Here is a 17,989-nt window from a genome sequence, read left to right on the forward strand (position 1 = left end):
ACTGCTACATAATAGAGCTGTCTTTCTAAAATGACTTTTAACCAAATTTAGATGAGCCCCAAAGCAGTTAGTAAGAGCTACTATACTTGCTAAAGAAAAGTCACTGATACGTGTCAGGGATTGTTCATCTATTGCAGGCATTCCCAGCCACGGTCCTCAACGCACACCAACAGTGCAGGTTTTAGAGATATCCAGGCTTGGCCACAGTGACTTAATTAGTACCTGAGGGGTAGATTTATTAAGCTCAGAGAAGTGATCAACTGTCTGTTTTTTATCACCGGCCAATCAGCTCCTACCTGTGAAGCTACAGGCTTGGTTTGAAAAATGACAGGTAAGATCTGATTGGCCGGTGATAAAAACTAGACAGTTTATCACTTCACCGAGCTTAATAAATCTGCCCCCGAGTTATTTTGATTTAACAATCACTAGCCCACTAGCCTGCACTGTTGGTGTGCCTTGAGGACCGTGGTTGGGAATGCCTGATCTATTGTGTTTTACACATGGTTCTATATAAATGGCCATAAGACATGCCTGTAGTCATATTATGTTTTATCACCAATGCTGAGAAATGGCGCTGATGATTCAATGTAAATGTATCTATCGCTCATTCCTTTTTTCCCCAAAAACGTAACAGTGTAATGTGGGCTAGGTGAAATGAGGAAGATTGCTAGACTAATGAGGGAGAGAGGGAGATTGCTGCTATTTCAGCGAGTCTCCTGCAGATTGCAAGAGGGTAGGCAGCTATGGCCTTGTGCAACTAGAGTGCTGAGATGGCTATCAGCTCATATTGCACAAGGGGGATTTGCATTGACCATTGATACAGTATATTAAATAAACTTAACCATACATATCTTGGTTTGATTTAAATGCACTTATTTTAATCCCTGCTGCTGTAGATCACAACAGGAAAGTTCAATCTTCTAAAATATGCAAACAGGGCCTAGTTCAGCATGGAACGCTAATTGAACAAAATGCAAATAGAACGTTCATCATCCGACTGCATGTTTGTATTGTATGTACGCATATTGCAAATTATTATGCGAATGCTTAGCAATCGCAGAGCAGTCGCAGTTTGACCGGCAGGAATCTAGTATTTCTGGGCAGAAACCTGGTGTTTTCTGGGTTTGTTTGAGAAAATGCATGCGCTCCAAAGCGTTTTTAGGGTGGGATATGTATTTCCACAACAGCTGGAAATCCCAATGTTAAATACTTCTGCTTTACACCATTATTGATTCAAAGATTCACCTTCTACTGTAGCTACAGCAAGTAGGCCTACATGCCACATTTCTGTGTCCCAGGCCAAATTAATGAATAATCTCCCAACAACTCCTCCTCTCCTCCCAAGGACTCCAGCTCTCCTCCCAGCTCCTCCTCACCTCCCAACTCCTATCAACTCATCCTCTCTTCCCAACAACTGTGTCTCTCTAACCAAAAACTTCTCCCCTCCCAATAATTCCTTCCCTCCTCCCAAAAACTCATTTTTTTCTTGCCAACAAATCCTCCTCTCTTCCCAAAAAATCCTCCTCTCCCAATAACTCCTCCTCTCTTACCAACAAATCCTCCTCTCTTTCCAACAAATCCTCCTCTCCTCCCAATAACTCCTCCTCTCTTACCAACAAATCCTCCTCTCTTTCCAACAAATCCTCCTCTCCTACCAATAACTCCTGAATGGCTTCAATGAACATATATACACACTGTACTTCTATTGCAACACAGTGCCACACTGACATATACAGCTTTTGTGTTCATGAAGGTGTCACTATTGTGTATATTTTACTTATAGAATTTAATGAAGATGGCAAGTGTAACATGGACACCAGTATACTATAAGAAGATGCTATTCAGTATAATTAAGAACTTGGGGTGGTGTTACAAACATTAACTGACTTTACACATTTTCAGATGTACTGCAAAGTTATTTTACTATACAAACAGTAAAGCTGTGATTCTGCTCTCTCGTGTCTTCTATTTACTGTATGCAGGAATCCAGTTACATACTCTGAGTGAAACTAAAGTGTGTTCTGTAAACCACAAACTGTTTTTTGTTAATCCTGATTATAAATATAAGCCTAGGATCCCATACAGTGGATTGGTGAGTTACCTTACCTTCTTTTATCTTTCTTATCTTTTACCTTCATGACCCTTTTCCATGACTACTCTACAGTAAGCAGGGCTGGTGTAAGTTATCTTGGTACCTTAGGTAAAACATCAGTTTACTGCAGGCAACTTCCACAATTTCACCAATATACACTTTCCAGTTCCTCAGTTGTAACGGGGTCTACACACTGGAAGATTTGCTGAACGTTCTGAGTAATGCTAGATCGCTCAGATCCCTCAGCGAGATCGCTTAGCATACTGTACATCGATGTGTCAGCTTTGTGTGTCGAGCGATCTGCCATGGTCAGTGTTCTCTGGTGAGAACGCTGGCCCTGACTGGCGATTAGCTAGATTTATCCAGCATGCTGGATATTAATGGCAGGATAATTGCAATGTATGGGGCCGCTCATCAATATCGCCTCTACACACGGAGCGATGTAGGGGCATTTTCTAAGCGATCTAGCGAGATCACTTATAAAATGCTGTGAAATCGACCCGTGTGTAGGCCCCATTAGTTCGGTGGTGGCATCTTAGAAGTTCCACATTGACCTTCTGCATTAAGTACAAGAAGAAATCTTTCTCTGGAACATCCTTAGGATTGCGACAGGCAGAATCAATGGTAACAGTCAAGAATCAATATTCACTTGCATGATGGTGGCACTTCTGTTTGTTCACAGACAGTATTTTATGATTGGCAGCCATCATTTTACTATAAAATTATTTGCTTTGGTAACGAACCACCAACCTTTAGTGCCAATGCAGTACTTGGTCTGAACAGCCAATTAACGGCCCGTATTAACTGCTGATCTGGTCTGGTCTGCTGCACACCATCTGTAGGTTCTGGTGTAAGATTATTGCACACATTTTGTAGCGGGTACAAGAACTGTCCAACATGGTTCATTTAAAAATGCCACCTTTGACAATCTTTAGGGCATAAATGATTCAGGTAGGTAAAATTGAGTAGTGTGTACTTTGGACAATGGATGTTCTCAAGACCGCTTTATCTGATCACTGTGCAGGTGTGTACCTACTGTACAGTAGCTTCTGTGGTAGGCATTATCCATATACAGTACAGGTTGAATATTCAATATACAGTACAAAATTCTTGACCAGAAGAGTTTTGGCTAATGGTTGCTTTTATGTTTCATCTACACCTTATACACACAGCCAATTGGTCATTTTATACAATATTTTGTAATAATTTTTTGCATGAAACTCTGGGGCAGATGTATTAAGCCTTAACAAGAGATAAATGCAAGGGTGATAAAGAGAGATAAACGTCCAGCCAATCACCTGCTAACTGCCATGTTACAGGCTGTGTTTGAAAAAGGTCAGTAAGGAGCTGATTGGCTGGACGTTTATCTCTCCTTATCACCCTTGCATTTATCTCTTGTTAAGGCTTAATACATCTGCCCCAATGTTTGTATACTGCACATACATAAATTTCATTTGTTTCATATACATCTTGTATTTTTTACGAATCTCCTTAGAGAGGGGGGGAGGAAAGGACAAAAGGTTAACGTAGTCAACCTACACAGTATTTTTAATAATTGTTCACAAATCAAAGGTCTCCCTATTTCTTGCCTCAAACATGTTACATGTACTGCTCCCTTTTCTCTACCTCTTCACCTTAGAGACCCTCCACCACTCTGCAAAACTTAAAAGGGCTCTCCAGACCCACTTCGTCACCCAACCCAGCCAACTGTCATCCTAACTGACTGTTTCACACTCGCTGTCTCCCCCATATGTGTCACCCCTGTTTTTCTGCCCCTCCCCTTTAGAATGTAAACTCTCATGAGCAGGGCCTTCTTTCTCCGTGTGCTTTTTCTTCTCTTACTTAATCTATCTTCTACTCCATATCCCTTCAACGGCACCAAATCCCTCGGTTTTCTGCCACCCTGATACTTATTTCAGCATCGTCCATTTTTCAGACTAATTCATGATTAAAATAAACTGCCACAATAAAGACAATAAACAGAAGTGTTTAAAATACTGCACCCAAATAACAGAGTGTAATGCATTGTTTACTGAACTTACTGGAGCATTCAGTAAAGAGTTGGACATTAGAAGACACAGAGGTGCACTATTCTATTAAGGGCAAACAAAGGGGATTTACACAGATTTTTTGCCCAAGTTTTTTCTCTTGGTCACTTCAATTACAGAGCATCCTCTCCAAAAAAACAAAACACTTCCGGGTGAAAAAATACAATGTTCACAATTGTGATCATGAAAACGGGTCAGTTATCAGGAATTTTTTTTCTCCTGCCAAAGTCAGTAACTTTGCATTAGACAAGCTCGTACTCTTTTTTACTATGCTAAAGTATATTAATAAACCACTTTAAGACGTCCTGACATAATTTTAACTAGATCAGAGCTTCTTCATAGGTTTCGTTATTTTCATCTAAAAAGCGAAACTTTAGGTGTCTTGCCGGAACAGAAGATATTGACTTGATATGCGCTTTTACACGTTTCTTATTGAGGTCAAGTCACAACTTTTTCCAGACTAGCCGATTTTGAAAATCTCAATTTCAACTTTTTCACTCCGCCCTACTATAAGTCTCTGTGTTCTTGTTTTGCATATTTGTTTCTGAACATTGTAATGGGGCGCTGTGGATCCCTTGTGTGCCATATAAATAAAGGATACTAATAATAATAATATTACAATTGATAGTATTATAAAATAGTATTACAATTGATTTTAGGTTAAGCTGCTGGATGGTAATAATAATCCTGTACCAGGCATCAGGGTCTATCTTCTAAGAAACCATGTTCCCGTCAATGAGACCTTACTGACCAATGAGAATGGTGAAGCTTCCTTTACATTGATTACAACCATTTGGAAACATCATGTTACACTGACGGTGAGCATTTGCATGCAATAATACATTTTATTGGCCATGCCTTGCCAAATTATCATACACTATTTTATTTAGATACTGGGGGGGGGAATTTACTAAGATGGGAGTTCAATTTCACATGGGATGTTGGCAACCAATCAGAATCTAGGGCCAAATGTAATAGGGTGTGAGAATTGGAAAGCTGGGAAAACTCTCCCAAAATCTCTCACTTTCTGATTCTTACACCCTATTACATTTGGCCCCTACTTCTTATTTATTTAGCGCTCTTATTCTGGTTGACTCGCTCGAATGCAAATTTGCATTCTTGCGAGTCATCCTAACCCCTGCCTTTTGAATGGTTAGCTGGCCCCTCCCAACCGCAAGCGGGATTCGTTTGCAATGCTTGCGAATTAATGTTTTACATGAAAATCCATTCGCATGCCAGTGGGAGCCTCCCCCATCTTTCGATGGTCGCCGACCTTCGAATGATGGTGAAGGCGCACGCATATGTAAGTAATCCAGACCACCATTACATATGCATGTAGAATTGCAGGTAATTGGGCGGGCATCCGGTTATGTCAGCTGTCCGCTCCACCGCACGTGCGTCATGGATGCATTAGCATGTGTACGCCCAGCATTTTCATAGGAACGCCCATGAAATGCCGGGCGTTCCCATATGCTAATGGCCCAGGCTGCTACCCCATTCCCCTTTCAAACCCCCACTCGCAAGGCTGGGCGAACAGACTTTTCACCAAGTTCGCATGCACCCAGTATATACACGTGCGCAGAAATGCTGCTGCACATGCGAATACGCAAAACATTGATCCCCGCGCGAATTGGTGGCTGCTGTGAATGAACCTGAATAAGCGCCAGCATCTAATCAGTTGCCCATAGCAACATCCCATTTGAAATAGAACTCCCATAGTAAATTCCCCCCTGTGTGGATGTTCTTTGTCTCCACACTTTAGTAAATTATTGACTGATGACAAAAGTAATAAATCTCAAAATATAAACCTCATTCCTTTTTTTGAAAACAAAATCCCCTTGCATTTCCATTTGCATTGGGCAGTTTAGTAATGCATATTTACCAAAGATCAAAGGGGAAATTTACTAAGAATACGAACACGAAAAATCGCATACGGCTGTCTACAAATGCAAATTGTATTCCGGAGGAAAGTTTACTAATCAGTCGTATTTGACTGATTTGTATTTTCCGATAGCGTATTCATTCGTATTTTAGCCGATACGAAATCGTATTTTAAAATATGAATTTGTATTTTTAGATACAAATTTGTATTTTAAAATACGAATTTTTATCGGCTTCAGTGTAAAATAAATAAATAATAAAAAAAAACAGCGTGGGGTCCCCCCAAGGCCGTAAAAACAGCCCCAGGCTCACAGAGCCGGTCCTGGTTGTAAAAAATCAGGGAGCAATTTGTGTAGGGTTCCCCTTCTTTTTTACAACCAGCACCAGGCCCAAGGGCCGTTCCTGGTTCCCAAAATACAGGGAACAAAACGAGTAGGGGTCCCCCATATTTTAAAAACCAGCACCAGGCCCAACCAGCCAGCAGGATAGTTCCACAGCCAGGGGGAGACTTTTTATACAAGTCCCCCAGGCCAAAGCATTCACCCCCTGACTGGTGACCCTCCCAATAAAGTGGTCCCCCCCCCCTCCAGAATTACCCTACCCATGCTTCAGAGCGCTGGGCAGTGGGCATCGGGCTGATAAAATGGTGTAAAAAATAGAATGAAACTATTTTATATTGCTATGATACTATGAGTCCCAGAAAGCTTTCCCCGCATGCAGGGACTTGGAGAACCACAAGCAAGACAAATAGTTAAATTAACACACAGACACATAACAAAAATAAAACTTAATTACGCACAGAGCTCTTGCATACAGATACTTACCTATCTTGAGCCCGCAGGTAGCTGTCATCCATCCATCAGTGCGTCCGTTCCTGAAGAAATCCAGGGGTACATGTGGAAGGAAACCATACTTACCAGGGTCCTCCGGCATAGACCACGTCCTCTTCGTTCCAGTAGCATTCCCGGGAGAAGAAAAACAACAAACCGCTGAAACCCGAACCAAGACGGACTTTGAAGGATCAGCCTGAGGATGTTTGTTTACCACCGGCAGCTCCTTCTCCCGAATGCTGCTATTGGCCAGCTGAAGAGGACGTGATCTATGCCGGAGGACCCATGTAAGTATAATTTGCTTCCACAGGTAGGACCGGACCACGATGGATGGAGGGCTACCTATGGGTTCAACATAGGTAAGAATCTGTATGCAAGGGCTCTGTGTGTAATAAAGTTTTATTTTTATTGGGTGTCTGTGTGTTTTTTTAACTATTTGTATTGCTGTGGAACTACAAGTTCCAGTGGGCCCTCTAATGTCCCAATGCTGGTTCTCCAGGTCCCTGCATGCGGGGGAGGCTTGCTGGGACTCAAAGGTTCATTCTATTTTTACACCATTTTATCAGCCCGATGCCCACTGCTCCAGGGGCATTGGGGAAAGCCTCAGGCTTCAGCCTGGGTAGGGTAATTCTGGAGGGGAGGACCCCTTAATTGGGGGGGGTGTTCCCCACTCCCCCAGGACCCATGCCCAGGCTGACCGGTCAGGAGTGAATGCTTTGGCCGGGGGGGACTTGTATAAAAGTCTCCCCCGGCAGTGGCATTACCCTGCTGGCTGGTTGGACCTGGTGCTGGTTCTTAAAATTCGGGGACCCCTACTACAGCCTCGGGCTGGTTATGGCCCATGCTGTTTTTTTTAATTATTTATTTATTTTTCTATTTTTTACACAGTGTATTTTCCTGGCGTATTTGGCCAGCAATTAGCGGCCGTTTACCGCTAATTAGCGGCCGTATTCAATAGGGCTGCTTAGTAAATTAGGAATCACCATTCTTTTGAATGGTGATTCCTAATCGTATTCTATCAATGCCGTAGCCATTTGTATTTGTATTTACAAATACGAATGTGCCATGAATACAAATATGAATTATATAGTAAATCCTGAAAATACGTATACGCCTAAAAAATTTGTATTTTGCTATGCAAATACGAATTTTTCAGTCGTATTTATCTTCGTAAATTCCTCTAATATGTCAATGTAAAAAGAAAGTTTATTAATAAAAGTTTAATCTCATATTTCGAAGGCAAAAACAAGTCTGGAGAACCCCCCACAGTTTTCTGGCATGGTTAACGCAGATCATGTTTATGCCACTCTGAGACTAAAACCCTTCCGTTCTCGAAACAAAAGTTTCCTGAAACTCCGCTCCCTGGATAATGTTCTCCCATGTGTGGGACACTCAGACGTACAGTTGGAATATTTCATTGCACACTCAGAGCTGAAAAAGAATACTAAGCACATAGATCTACATTACCTGGTGAGCAATTTGTTGAAATGTGTCTGTGGTTAAATGAGCACTGGAATTATCAGAGCAGTGGCAGGGGTTTTGGGCCACACCCAGGTGTCACCCACTGAGGGGTGACACCAAAAGGCCAACAGGAGTTATGTGCTATACTGTAACATTAAGGCAGGGTTGCCTATCCACCTGAATTCGCCGGGAGGCTCCCAAAAATCGAGTCCCCCTCCCGACCCCCCGGAAAGGTGGGCAACCCTCCCAGGGTAATCCACATTTTTTTGGGTCATTATCCCCTTTATAAATGCGTCCCTAAGTCTTTGTATATACAGAAATAAAGCATTGATTAAACTTATAGCCCTTCTACACAATGTCTTGGCCTGGAGACATTGCTCGAGTAACCCAGGTTGTGGCTTTGTGTCAAAGGGTTGCCTTAAAAAAATAGGCTTGGATCGAGTGTCCTGAGAATGCAACTGAGTTACACATGGGGCCTGATTGTTAGCAAGGCTGCAATTTTTGCAAATGGACAAAACCAAGTTGCAGTGCAGGTGGAGCAGATGTAACACGTGCAGAGACAGTTAGATTTGGGTTAGTTATTGGGCCGTACTCAATGCAGCTGGTGAGGGGGTTAAAAAGGCGAGGATCGCCGAAAACAAGCGACCTTCGCCGTTTAACCCTTGCGCCGGCCACTCACTGTATTCGATGTTCCAGGGGAATCCTCGCTGTCAGATGACAGGAAGGATTCCCCCAAATGGCGAGGCAAGCGGCTAATGCAGGGAGTCCGCTGCATTTAGCCGCGGGTCTCGCTGTTTTGGCGGCCGCACACACCATTTCCACCTCACTGTAAAAACCAAGCGAGGTGGAAACGATGTGTGCAGGGGATTAAGTTGAAGCTGACCTGCGAGCTGTGACGGCGAGCAATCAGCACTGCGAGCTGTCACAGCTCACAAAAGGGCATTGAATACTGCCTACCGTGTTTCTGTGCAGAGTAAATACTGACTGCTCTATTTACACTGAAAATTAGGTTTCAGTTTGAACACCCCCCCCCCCCCAAAAAAAAAAAATCTAACTCTCTCTGCACATATGACATCTATCTCCCCCCCCCCTGCAGTGCAGAATGGTTTAGTCCATCTGCACTAATTGCAGCATTGCTAATTAGGTCTGAATCAAGCCCATGGTGGCGACCAGGGTGATGGGGCAGTGTGTACAGCTGATCTGGGTCATCCAACCTGAGTCCTGTTTGCAGTATAGGAAGAGACTGGTACCTGGAGCTTGGGGGTGATACTATCTCCAAGCACCAGCAGAACAGTTAGAACTGTACCCATGTTGGAGCAGTGGTGTGAATGGATTGTGTCCTGGGTTTTACCCAGATTGGAGCCTTGTTCCTAGTCAGACCTGGGATGTTAGTGAGGTAGAAATGAACAGGGGCCTAAAAGAGTTTATGAAAGTGTATATACAGTACGTATAGATTGATCTGTTATTGTAGGACTAAGGTAGGTGACATGAACTGATCAGCCATAACTAAATTAAAATGCTTTATCTTTCTCTACATATTTACTATATATTGATGTATATTTTAATAATTTTCTTTAGGTGGTTTCCAAAGGCTCTATACAAGACTCTGGGTATTTACAAATCAACATTGAAAATAGCTATGAAGGTAAAATAATAGAATGTACAACTCCTACCAAGAAAGGTGAGGTAACAAGACTTTGGCTTAAGTTAGTTAGCCAGAGTTTGGAACCGATGGGATTATCTCTGAAAAATAGAGAACGGCAAAACTTATTTTTAAAACGTGTGAAGACCTCACCCCAAAATGTAATATTTTATTTAACTAAAACACTGCAACACAGCTCTTTGATACCTACTGGATATATTACTTGCACAATGCATTGGGAAGTTCCTCAGAGCCCATTTAATTCAAAGGTAATGAATTAATTCCTCCTTTGGGGAGGAAGTAGATTCTGGTCTTGGCTGGGTGGGTTTGCAGTAACAGCCGGGCAGAGCGGTCTTCAATCATCCCCCCCGGTTGTAATTGAGGCAAGAGTAGGTCCATCGCAGCACAACTATAACAAAACTCGAGGTGGCATCACGAGCCAATTGGAGTTTGCGGTCGGGAGCCAATTAGGAGCAGCAGTGGTAGCTCGGCTCCTGATTGGCTGTTGGACTGAGTTCCGAATGGGTTCCTGATCTGGCTCGAGTTTTGAAATAGCCGCAACGCAGCAGACCTGCTCTTATACAGGGGGAGGGGGTTGATGACTGCTCTGCCTGGTGGATGAGGAGGCTGCCATTTGCCCCTTGGAAATTAGCAGGATAACCCCTGGAAGTCTGGATTCCCCTGACAGAGCATTTAACCCCTTGCAATGAGCAGGTTAACCCCATGACAATGAGCATTTACCCCTGGCAGAGCTGGTTAACCCCCCTAGTAGAGCAGGTTAACCCCATAGCAACAAGCTCTTACCCCTTGGCAACAAGCAGGATAACCCCTTGGCAACAAGCAGGTTAACCCTATGGCAACGAGCAGGTTAACCCCATGGTAATGAGCATTTACCCCAGGTAGACCATTTTATCCCCTGGCATCAAGCATGAAACCCATAGCAACAAGCATGTAGGTAAGCAGAACTTACAGTATGTGGCATAATATGTAATTAAGGCATGTGGTATGATATGTAATAGGCATTACAGTGTGTAGAATTTTTTTTTAATGAGCATTATGATGTTTAGTATAATGTGTAATGGACAATATGGCGCGTGGTATATGCAATTTGGCATTATGGTGTGTGTAAAATTTTGGTGAGTGCCTTCGGCGCGCACTAACCCTAATTGTTAGTTTATCTGGCACCTAGATTTTAAAGAAATTTGTCAAGCCCTGACTTAAGGAAAAGTTGTGAAAAATGATTGTTATTGCTATTGATAATGATGACCATGTATGGCTGTGTGTGGTACCACACACAGCCATACATGGTGGTCATCATCATCATCATCATCAATGGCTGCCAGGCTGTGTGTGGTATAGCAGTGGCGTAATTATAAATTTTGCTCCCCCCTGCCAAAAAGTCTGTGGCGCCCCCCCCCCCCCCCCCCCCCCCCCTCAAGGCTCCTCTCCAGCATGTTTCCCCAGTGTGTGAAGTGATGACGTCACACGCATAACGGAGAAGCTGAAGCACGATAGAGGAAGAGAGACCAGCAGACACTGCTGCTTCCCTTGGCTCCGACGCATCCCAGGCCACCCTAGCACGCCCATCTGCCCACCCATCCTGTACACAGTATCCAATAGCCGGCTCTGTGTACAGTCAATTGAATCAGTGGGGGAATTTGACATCTCTGCCATGGCCCCACCCGCCCTGCGGCTGACTCGCCTCCAGTGCTCAGTCAGTGGGCAGCAGCAGGCAGCAGCATGTCAGTGCGTCAAGTGGGTGCAGGCGCACACACAGACCCTGCTGCTGCTTGCTGCCCCCCCAAGCGGCTGCTGGGGCTGCCTTACTGTAGTTACGCCACTGTGGTATAGGCATTGAAGTGATGTCCGGGAAGTTATTAGTGTCAGTACTGTATTTCAAGATTATATGGTGACAGTCTGTGCAAATGTTTTCCCTAGACTAGAGATGTGTATACCTTGGCAGGAACATATAACCAGGGGCGAATTTAGGGGCAGGCCGCCACTAGGCACAACATTTTTGGATGCCCCTTAGACACACCACACCAGCTAGAGCCCCTTAGACACACTGTACCATTACAATTACACTGTAATGTCCATTACACATTGTGCCACATACCATAATGCCCATTACATATTATACCAAATACATGCCCCAGATTAAGGCTCTGGGGGGCCCAGGGTACTAAAACAAGGGGGCCCTGTCATGGGGGGGGGGGGGCTAGGTATAGGCTGGTGGTAGCTTTAAGCACTTAGAACAGGGTTAGGTTTAGGTGGAGGGGTGTTGGTGGGGATGGTTAGGCTGCGGATGGAGGGCGAGTTGGGGGGGGGGGCGCATCCTTTGGGACATTGGCATCGGTATTCGGAGGAGCTATACATTGGCATTTAAGACTGCAATGTTGTGATATACTTTTCTGAGTTTCATTATATATATATATATACAAATTGGGGGGGAGATATGTCAATCGCACAGAGTAGTAAGAATTAATTAATGTGTTGCAGGACCCTCCTCATTTCTCATGCGTTTTTATTTTATATAAAACAGGTGAGGGTGTGCTACCATAGGCATTAGGATTACAGATATAGAGCAGGCAGAAAGAATGCCTTTTGCTGGTGCACCAAGGATTAAAGTGAGACTCTTAATACATAACGTTTATTTCATTTATTTTAAAATATAGTTAGCGAAATAAAACCACACATACAAAAAATGACAACATTTAATAAAAAAGGGGAAGATGTTTCCCTTGACTCAGTGTGACCCCTCTTTGCCTCTACCCTGTATGTAAATGTGTTTAGCGCAGTAAGCACCCACAAGAGAAAGAATGCTCTTGGTGAGGCAGAGACCCTGTGATGCACAGTAAGATGTCTTATGGTTTGAAACATATAAGTGCTTTCTCTTTCGTATACACTGTATCTATCACAGAGACTTATACTTCAATTTGCTTTACATCAATAGATGTCAATCACAGGGACCGGCTCATGAGGCTTAGGTTTAGTATGTACAGCCAGACTGGACAATTCCGTCTGGCGCAGCTAACTGCCTCAGAGACTGCTCCGTCTCCTGAGCGTCAGTGAATTTGTATCAGAGGTGTGCAGGCGTGCACTTGCCTCGTTCACCCGTCTAGCTCAGATGACGCTGAGTAAGCGTTCTAAGCGAAGCGTACGCTGACCGATCAAACACACTCAGTGTGTTTTAAATCCCCACTCCCCCTCCCCACTTACAATGTATTGAAATTTACTTGTACCGCTGCGCAACCCAGGTCACTGGTTACCTCCGTGACCAGGACGCGAGTCTGGCGCCAGACTCAGCGTCATCTGAGCTAGACGGGTGAACGAGGCAAGTGCACGCCTGCACACCTCTGATTCAAATTCACTGACGCTCAGGAGACGGAGCAGTCTCTGAGGCAGTTAGCTGCGCCAGACGGAATTGTCCAGTCTGGCTGTACATACTAAACCTAAGCCTCATGAGCCGGTCCCTGTGATTGACATCTATTGATGTAAAGCAAATTGAAGAATAAGTCTCTGTGATAGATACAGTGTATACGAAAGAGAAAGCACTTATATGTATCAAACCATAAAGACATCTTGCTGTGCATCACAGGGTCTCTGCCTCACCAAGAGCATTCATTCTCTTGTGGGTGCTTACTGCGCTAAACACATTTACATACAGGGTAGAGGCAAAGAGGGGTCACACTGAGTCAAGGGAAACATCTTCCCCTTTTTTATTAAATGTTGTCATTTTTTGTATGTGTGGTTTTATTTCGCTAACTATATTTTAAAATAAATGAAATAAACGTTATGTATTAAGAGTCTCACTTTAATCCTTGGTTCACCAGCAAAAGGCATTCTTTCTGTCTGCTCTATATCTATATATATATATATATTGTCCAAGGGTGTGGCACTCGTAACCTCTTTAATAAGAACGTGATCCGGTATATAATCAACGTTTCAAATATTTATTCAATTTTCATCAGGATAAAATATACATGCACACTGACCTTAATATATACATACATACACCTTGAGGAGGACGGACCGGACAGGGCAGGACTGCACACCCGCCCTTCCGTCATCTGTGACTGACGTCATCAAGGAAGGGCGGGTGTGCAGGGGGGGGATAAGGATGGGGTCCCCCTGTATTTCTATAACCAGCACCAGGCTCTTGGCCTGGTCCTGGTTCCCAAATAGCCAGCAGTGTCATGCTACTGCCGGGGGACACTTTTTATATAAGGTCCCCACCCAATGCATGATCACCCTGACTGGTAAGCCCAAGTTGGGTCCCTGGTGGAGTGGAGACCCCCACAATAATGGGGTCCCCCCATCCAGCATTGGTGGCCAGTGTGTATAATACAAGCATTGGTGGCCAGTGTGTATAATACAAGCATTGGTGGCCAGTGTGTATAATACAAGCATTGGTGGCCATTGTGTATAATACAAGCATTGGTGGCCAGTGTGTATAATACAAGCATTGGTGGCCATTGTGTATAATACAAGCATTGGTGGCCATTGTGTATAATACAAGCATTGGTGGCTAGTGTAATTGTACTTACTAGAAGTTGGAGCACTCGTCAGCAGCAGCAGAAGCCTCGTTAAAATCCTTTCCCGTCTGAGGCTTCTGCTGCTGCCGTTCTAGGTAGGAGAAGGGAGGGAGCAGTGAGCAGGTAGGAGGCCTTGTAGGGGTGATGCGTCACGCGGCCAGTGGCGGTGTGGCGATGTCACGGTGACCTGCCGCCCAGTGATGGATTTCTCCGATGGCAGGTGTGACCCAGGAGGTGTGATGCAATGCGCACGGGAATGCACATTGCATCGTACCTCTGGTCATGTACATGGAATCTAGGCACTGTACATGCAATTTATCACTTAAATCGCATGTAACATGCAAGGGGATGTGTTTGCTAATACATCCCCTCGCGTGTGGCTGAACAGAAGACAAATCATCAGATGTTCGCTCACCATCAAATGATTTTTCTCCCCTTCGATAATAATAGTCAATCTAGAATGACTTTTATACCGGCCACTATCCGCCGAAGGCTGGGTGGGCGCTGGCATCACGTGACGTCAGCTGCACACCCTGAGTAGGCAGCACAACATCTACGTTCATAGGGGAATAGCTCAGCGTTTTTATGGGGATGCCCATAAAACATTGTGCGTTCCACTGCTGCTGCCCCCTGCCCGGCCCCAGCCTTCCCTTCCTGGAGCAAATGGCTCGGCAAGTGGAATATTGGGCAAGGGGCCAAATTCAGACCCAAATGAATGGGTCTGAATCTGTCCCAATGTATCTAATGTAAACCAACAAATGAATGCTATATGTAGCAGCACGGATGGTGTAGTGGTTAGCATTACTGCCTCACAGCGCTGAGGTCATGGGTTCAATTCCCACCATGGACCTAACTGTGCGGAGTTTGTATATTCTCCCCGTGCTTGCGTGGGTTTCCTCCGGGTACTCCTGTTTCCTCCCACAATCCAAAAATATACTGGTCGGCTAATTGTCTCCCAACAAAATGAACCCTAGAATGTCTGTGTGTGCGTGTACATGTGGTAGGGAATATAGACTGTAAGCTCCACTGGGGCAGGGATGGATGTGAATGGTCAAATATTCTCTGTACAGAAAACTACTGTATGCAACAATAAAAGCTCTAATTGCAGTATTACCTCAGGGTTGTGGATCATAGGGTTGAACGTGTCTAGGTTGACCCCAAAAGGTCAACATGCACAAGGTCAACTGCTACTGCAGTTCATGGCCTTGTGTGTGGGCATGAAACTGTGATCTGCACTGCTTACTGATTCGGGCCCTGTATGTGTTGTCTATTTCTCACAGACCTTCATGGTCGGACCACCTGGAAGCTGCCTGTGAGTGCAGGGACGTCCCCGACTCTTCACATACTTGTGTACACATTACTGTCTAATGGACACATGATGGCTCATGCTGCAAAATTCAACACTCAAAGATGTCTCAAACATAAAGTGAGTTACAGTATATCTCGCTTTCCGGCAAAAACTCTCTTATACTCTATGAAGTGTTTACATTAACGCTGGTTTGCGCTGCGAGATGCAGGAGGACACGGAGGAGCCGGCTCGGTATCTCTGTGTCCTCCTGCGTCTCGCAGCGCAATCCAGCGCTTGTCAGCTGTAGTGTCTTGGAGTTCCTAACACGCCCGCAGTGGATCCGTGAGCAGCTTTGCCTTGTGTATATGTTATGCCGTGTGGTACCCAGCCCACAGTGTTCATTTATTTGGTACGAGCAATTACTTTTATCGTGGATCAGTGTTTGTTAGATCCTATAATAAATACTCTTTTAAGGCACCATGAAGCGCCCACTTCTATCCTCTTTGTTATATATATATATATATATATATATATATATATATATATATATACAAGCAGGAACGCCCGGCACTCCAATCACATAAATTATTATCTCGCTCAGGTGCCTTCTTAGGACGATAAACGGCCAAATATTTTATATATATATATATATATATATATATATATATAAAAAACACACAACAGGAATATAATTGGAGTGTGCAAGGTACGTATACAAACTTAATATTATTTTAAGTATTGTAACCATAATGTTCTTGGGCAAGTAATTGGTACGTAGGGATGCAGTTAAGATCCCGGCGGTCGGGATCCCGGCGTTCAGAATCCCGACGCCGGAATCCCGACCGCCGAAATGCCGTCACTTTCTCCCTCCTGTGGTGTCCACGACACCCCTGGAGGGAGAATAAATTAGTGGCGAGCGCAGCGAGCCCGCAAGGGGGGGCGATCCACGTCCCCCCCTTGTCGGCATTTCGGCTGTCGGGATTCCGGCGTCGGGATTCTGAACGCCGGGATCCCGACCGCCGGGATTCAATACTGAATCCGGTAAGTAAAGGCTAGGTAAGCATTAGGCCCGATTTCCCTTGAGCTCCCCTTGAGCTCCCAAGAAAGGCTTGCATACAATTTGGCACTTGATGTGACATTATTTACATTGCGATAAATCACATGCAATTTATCACATGTAAAGGACTCCCAGGGAGCTGCTTACAATGAACAGGCTGCAGAAGATTGAATAAAAACCCATTCAAATGAATAGGTAGCCGCTGATTGGCTGAGAGAGCTCTCTTAGCCAATCAGCAGCCATCCATTAATTTCAGAGTTTTGAAATCTCCTGCCCACTTGTTGCTTTCGCAACCACTCTCTTCAGCTGCCAGTAGCAGGTGGGGGTATTGGGGGGTCTTGGAGGTGCAGAGCAGGGAGAGTACCTCTCCTGCCTGGCGCTTCCTTGCTCTGCAGACTATAGTTGTGTGCCAATGGTGACTATAGATGTGTGCCAATGGTGGTTCGGCACCCCTGGCACACACCTACAGACATGATCAGATGCAATACATTGCGGGTGCTGAAAAGCACCCACGATGTACTGCTGATGGGTCCGATTCCAGCCCATCTTATAATCTTCCTGTCCAACCTCCAAATCTGATCTAATGCACACAGAACTACGCATCAGATCAGATGTCAAACACATCCAATTTCACACAATTTCTTGGCCTGATCTGTGAAAATCGGGTGAAATCGGACCCAAATCAGACAAGTGCATTGGGGGCCTTGAAATAGATGGGAATATTTCAGGCCATTATTTACTGTATTTCCTTTCCTCAAATGCTGTACCTTTTTCCAAGGTATCACATGGGATCGCCCCAAACGAGGTTCTGCCAGGATCCAATGTTTTCCTCCATGTTCAGGCAGCCCCAGGATCTCTCTGTGGGCTGAGGGTAGTGGATCAGAGCGTGGTGCTAATGAGACCAGAGAAAGAGCTGACTGCGGATAAAGTGAGTGATGTAATAATATAACAGACCACCAGTGTTAAACCCCATACATAATAGATGATTTTTTTTTTTTGTAAGATAACGCTCAGAAGGGCACTTTTGAGTGATATCTTTAAAAATAGGGCTGAATTGGCTTTACTCCTAGCCAATGTGAATTACCCCCTAAGTGTATAACAGGAGGTTGGCTAATCAAACACAAATGTAATGTAGAATGGATGTGTTACTCAAAG

The 17,989-nt window shown here is 44.4% G+C and overlaps 1 protein-coding gene across 4 annotated transcripts in view; it reads left to right on the top strand.

The window, feature by feature from the left end:
• LOC146009240 (alpha-2-macroglobulin-like) overlaps nt 1–17,989 on the top strand; it is a 144,068-nt gene that overhangs the window by 40,143 nt on the left and 85,936 nt on the right. For all 4 annotated transcript variants that reach the window (XR_014444627.1, XM_083149403.1, XM_083149404.1 and 1 more), the window contains exons 10-15: nt 1,983–2,092; nt 4,800–4,958; nt 8,091–8,321; nt 9,891–9,957; nt 15,770–15,915; nt 17,613–17,762. Coding sequence is in view for 3 of the 4 variants with exons in the window: in XM_083149403.1 (XP_083005529.1) it covers nt 1,983–2,092; nt 4,800–4,958; nt 8,091–8,321; nt 9,891–9,957; nt 15,770–15,915; nt 17,613–17,762 (863 nt within the window). In the remaining variant the exon portion in view is untranslated. The remainder of the gene's footprint in view (nt 1–1,982; nt 2,093–4,799; nt 4,959–8,090; nt 8,322–9,890; nt 9,958–15,769; nt 15,916–17,612; nt 17,763–17,989) is intronic.

The sequence above is a fragment of the Crinia signifera genome, chromosome 6, assembly GCF_055691185.1.
Source record: "Crinia signifera chromosome 6, ASM5569118v1, whole genome shotgun sequence".
NCBI lineage: Eukaryota > Metazoa > Chordata > Amphibia > Anura > Myobatrachidae > Crinia > Crinia signifera.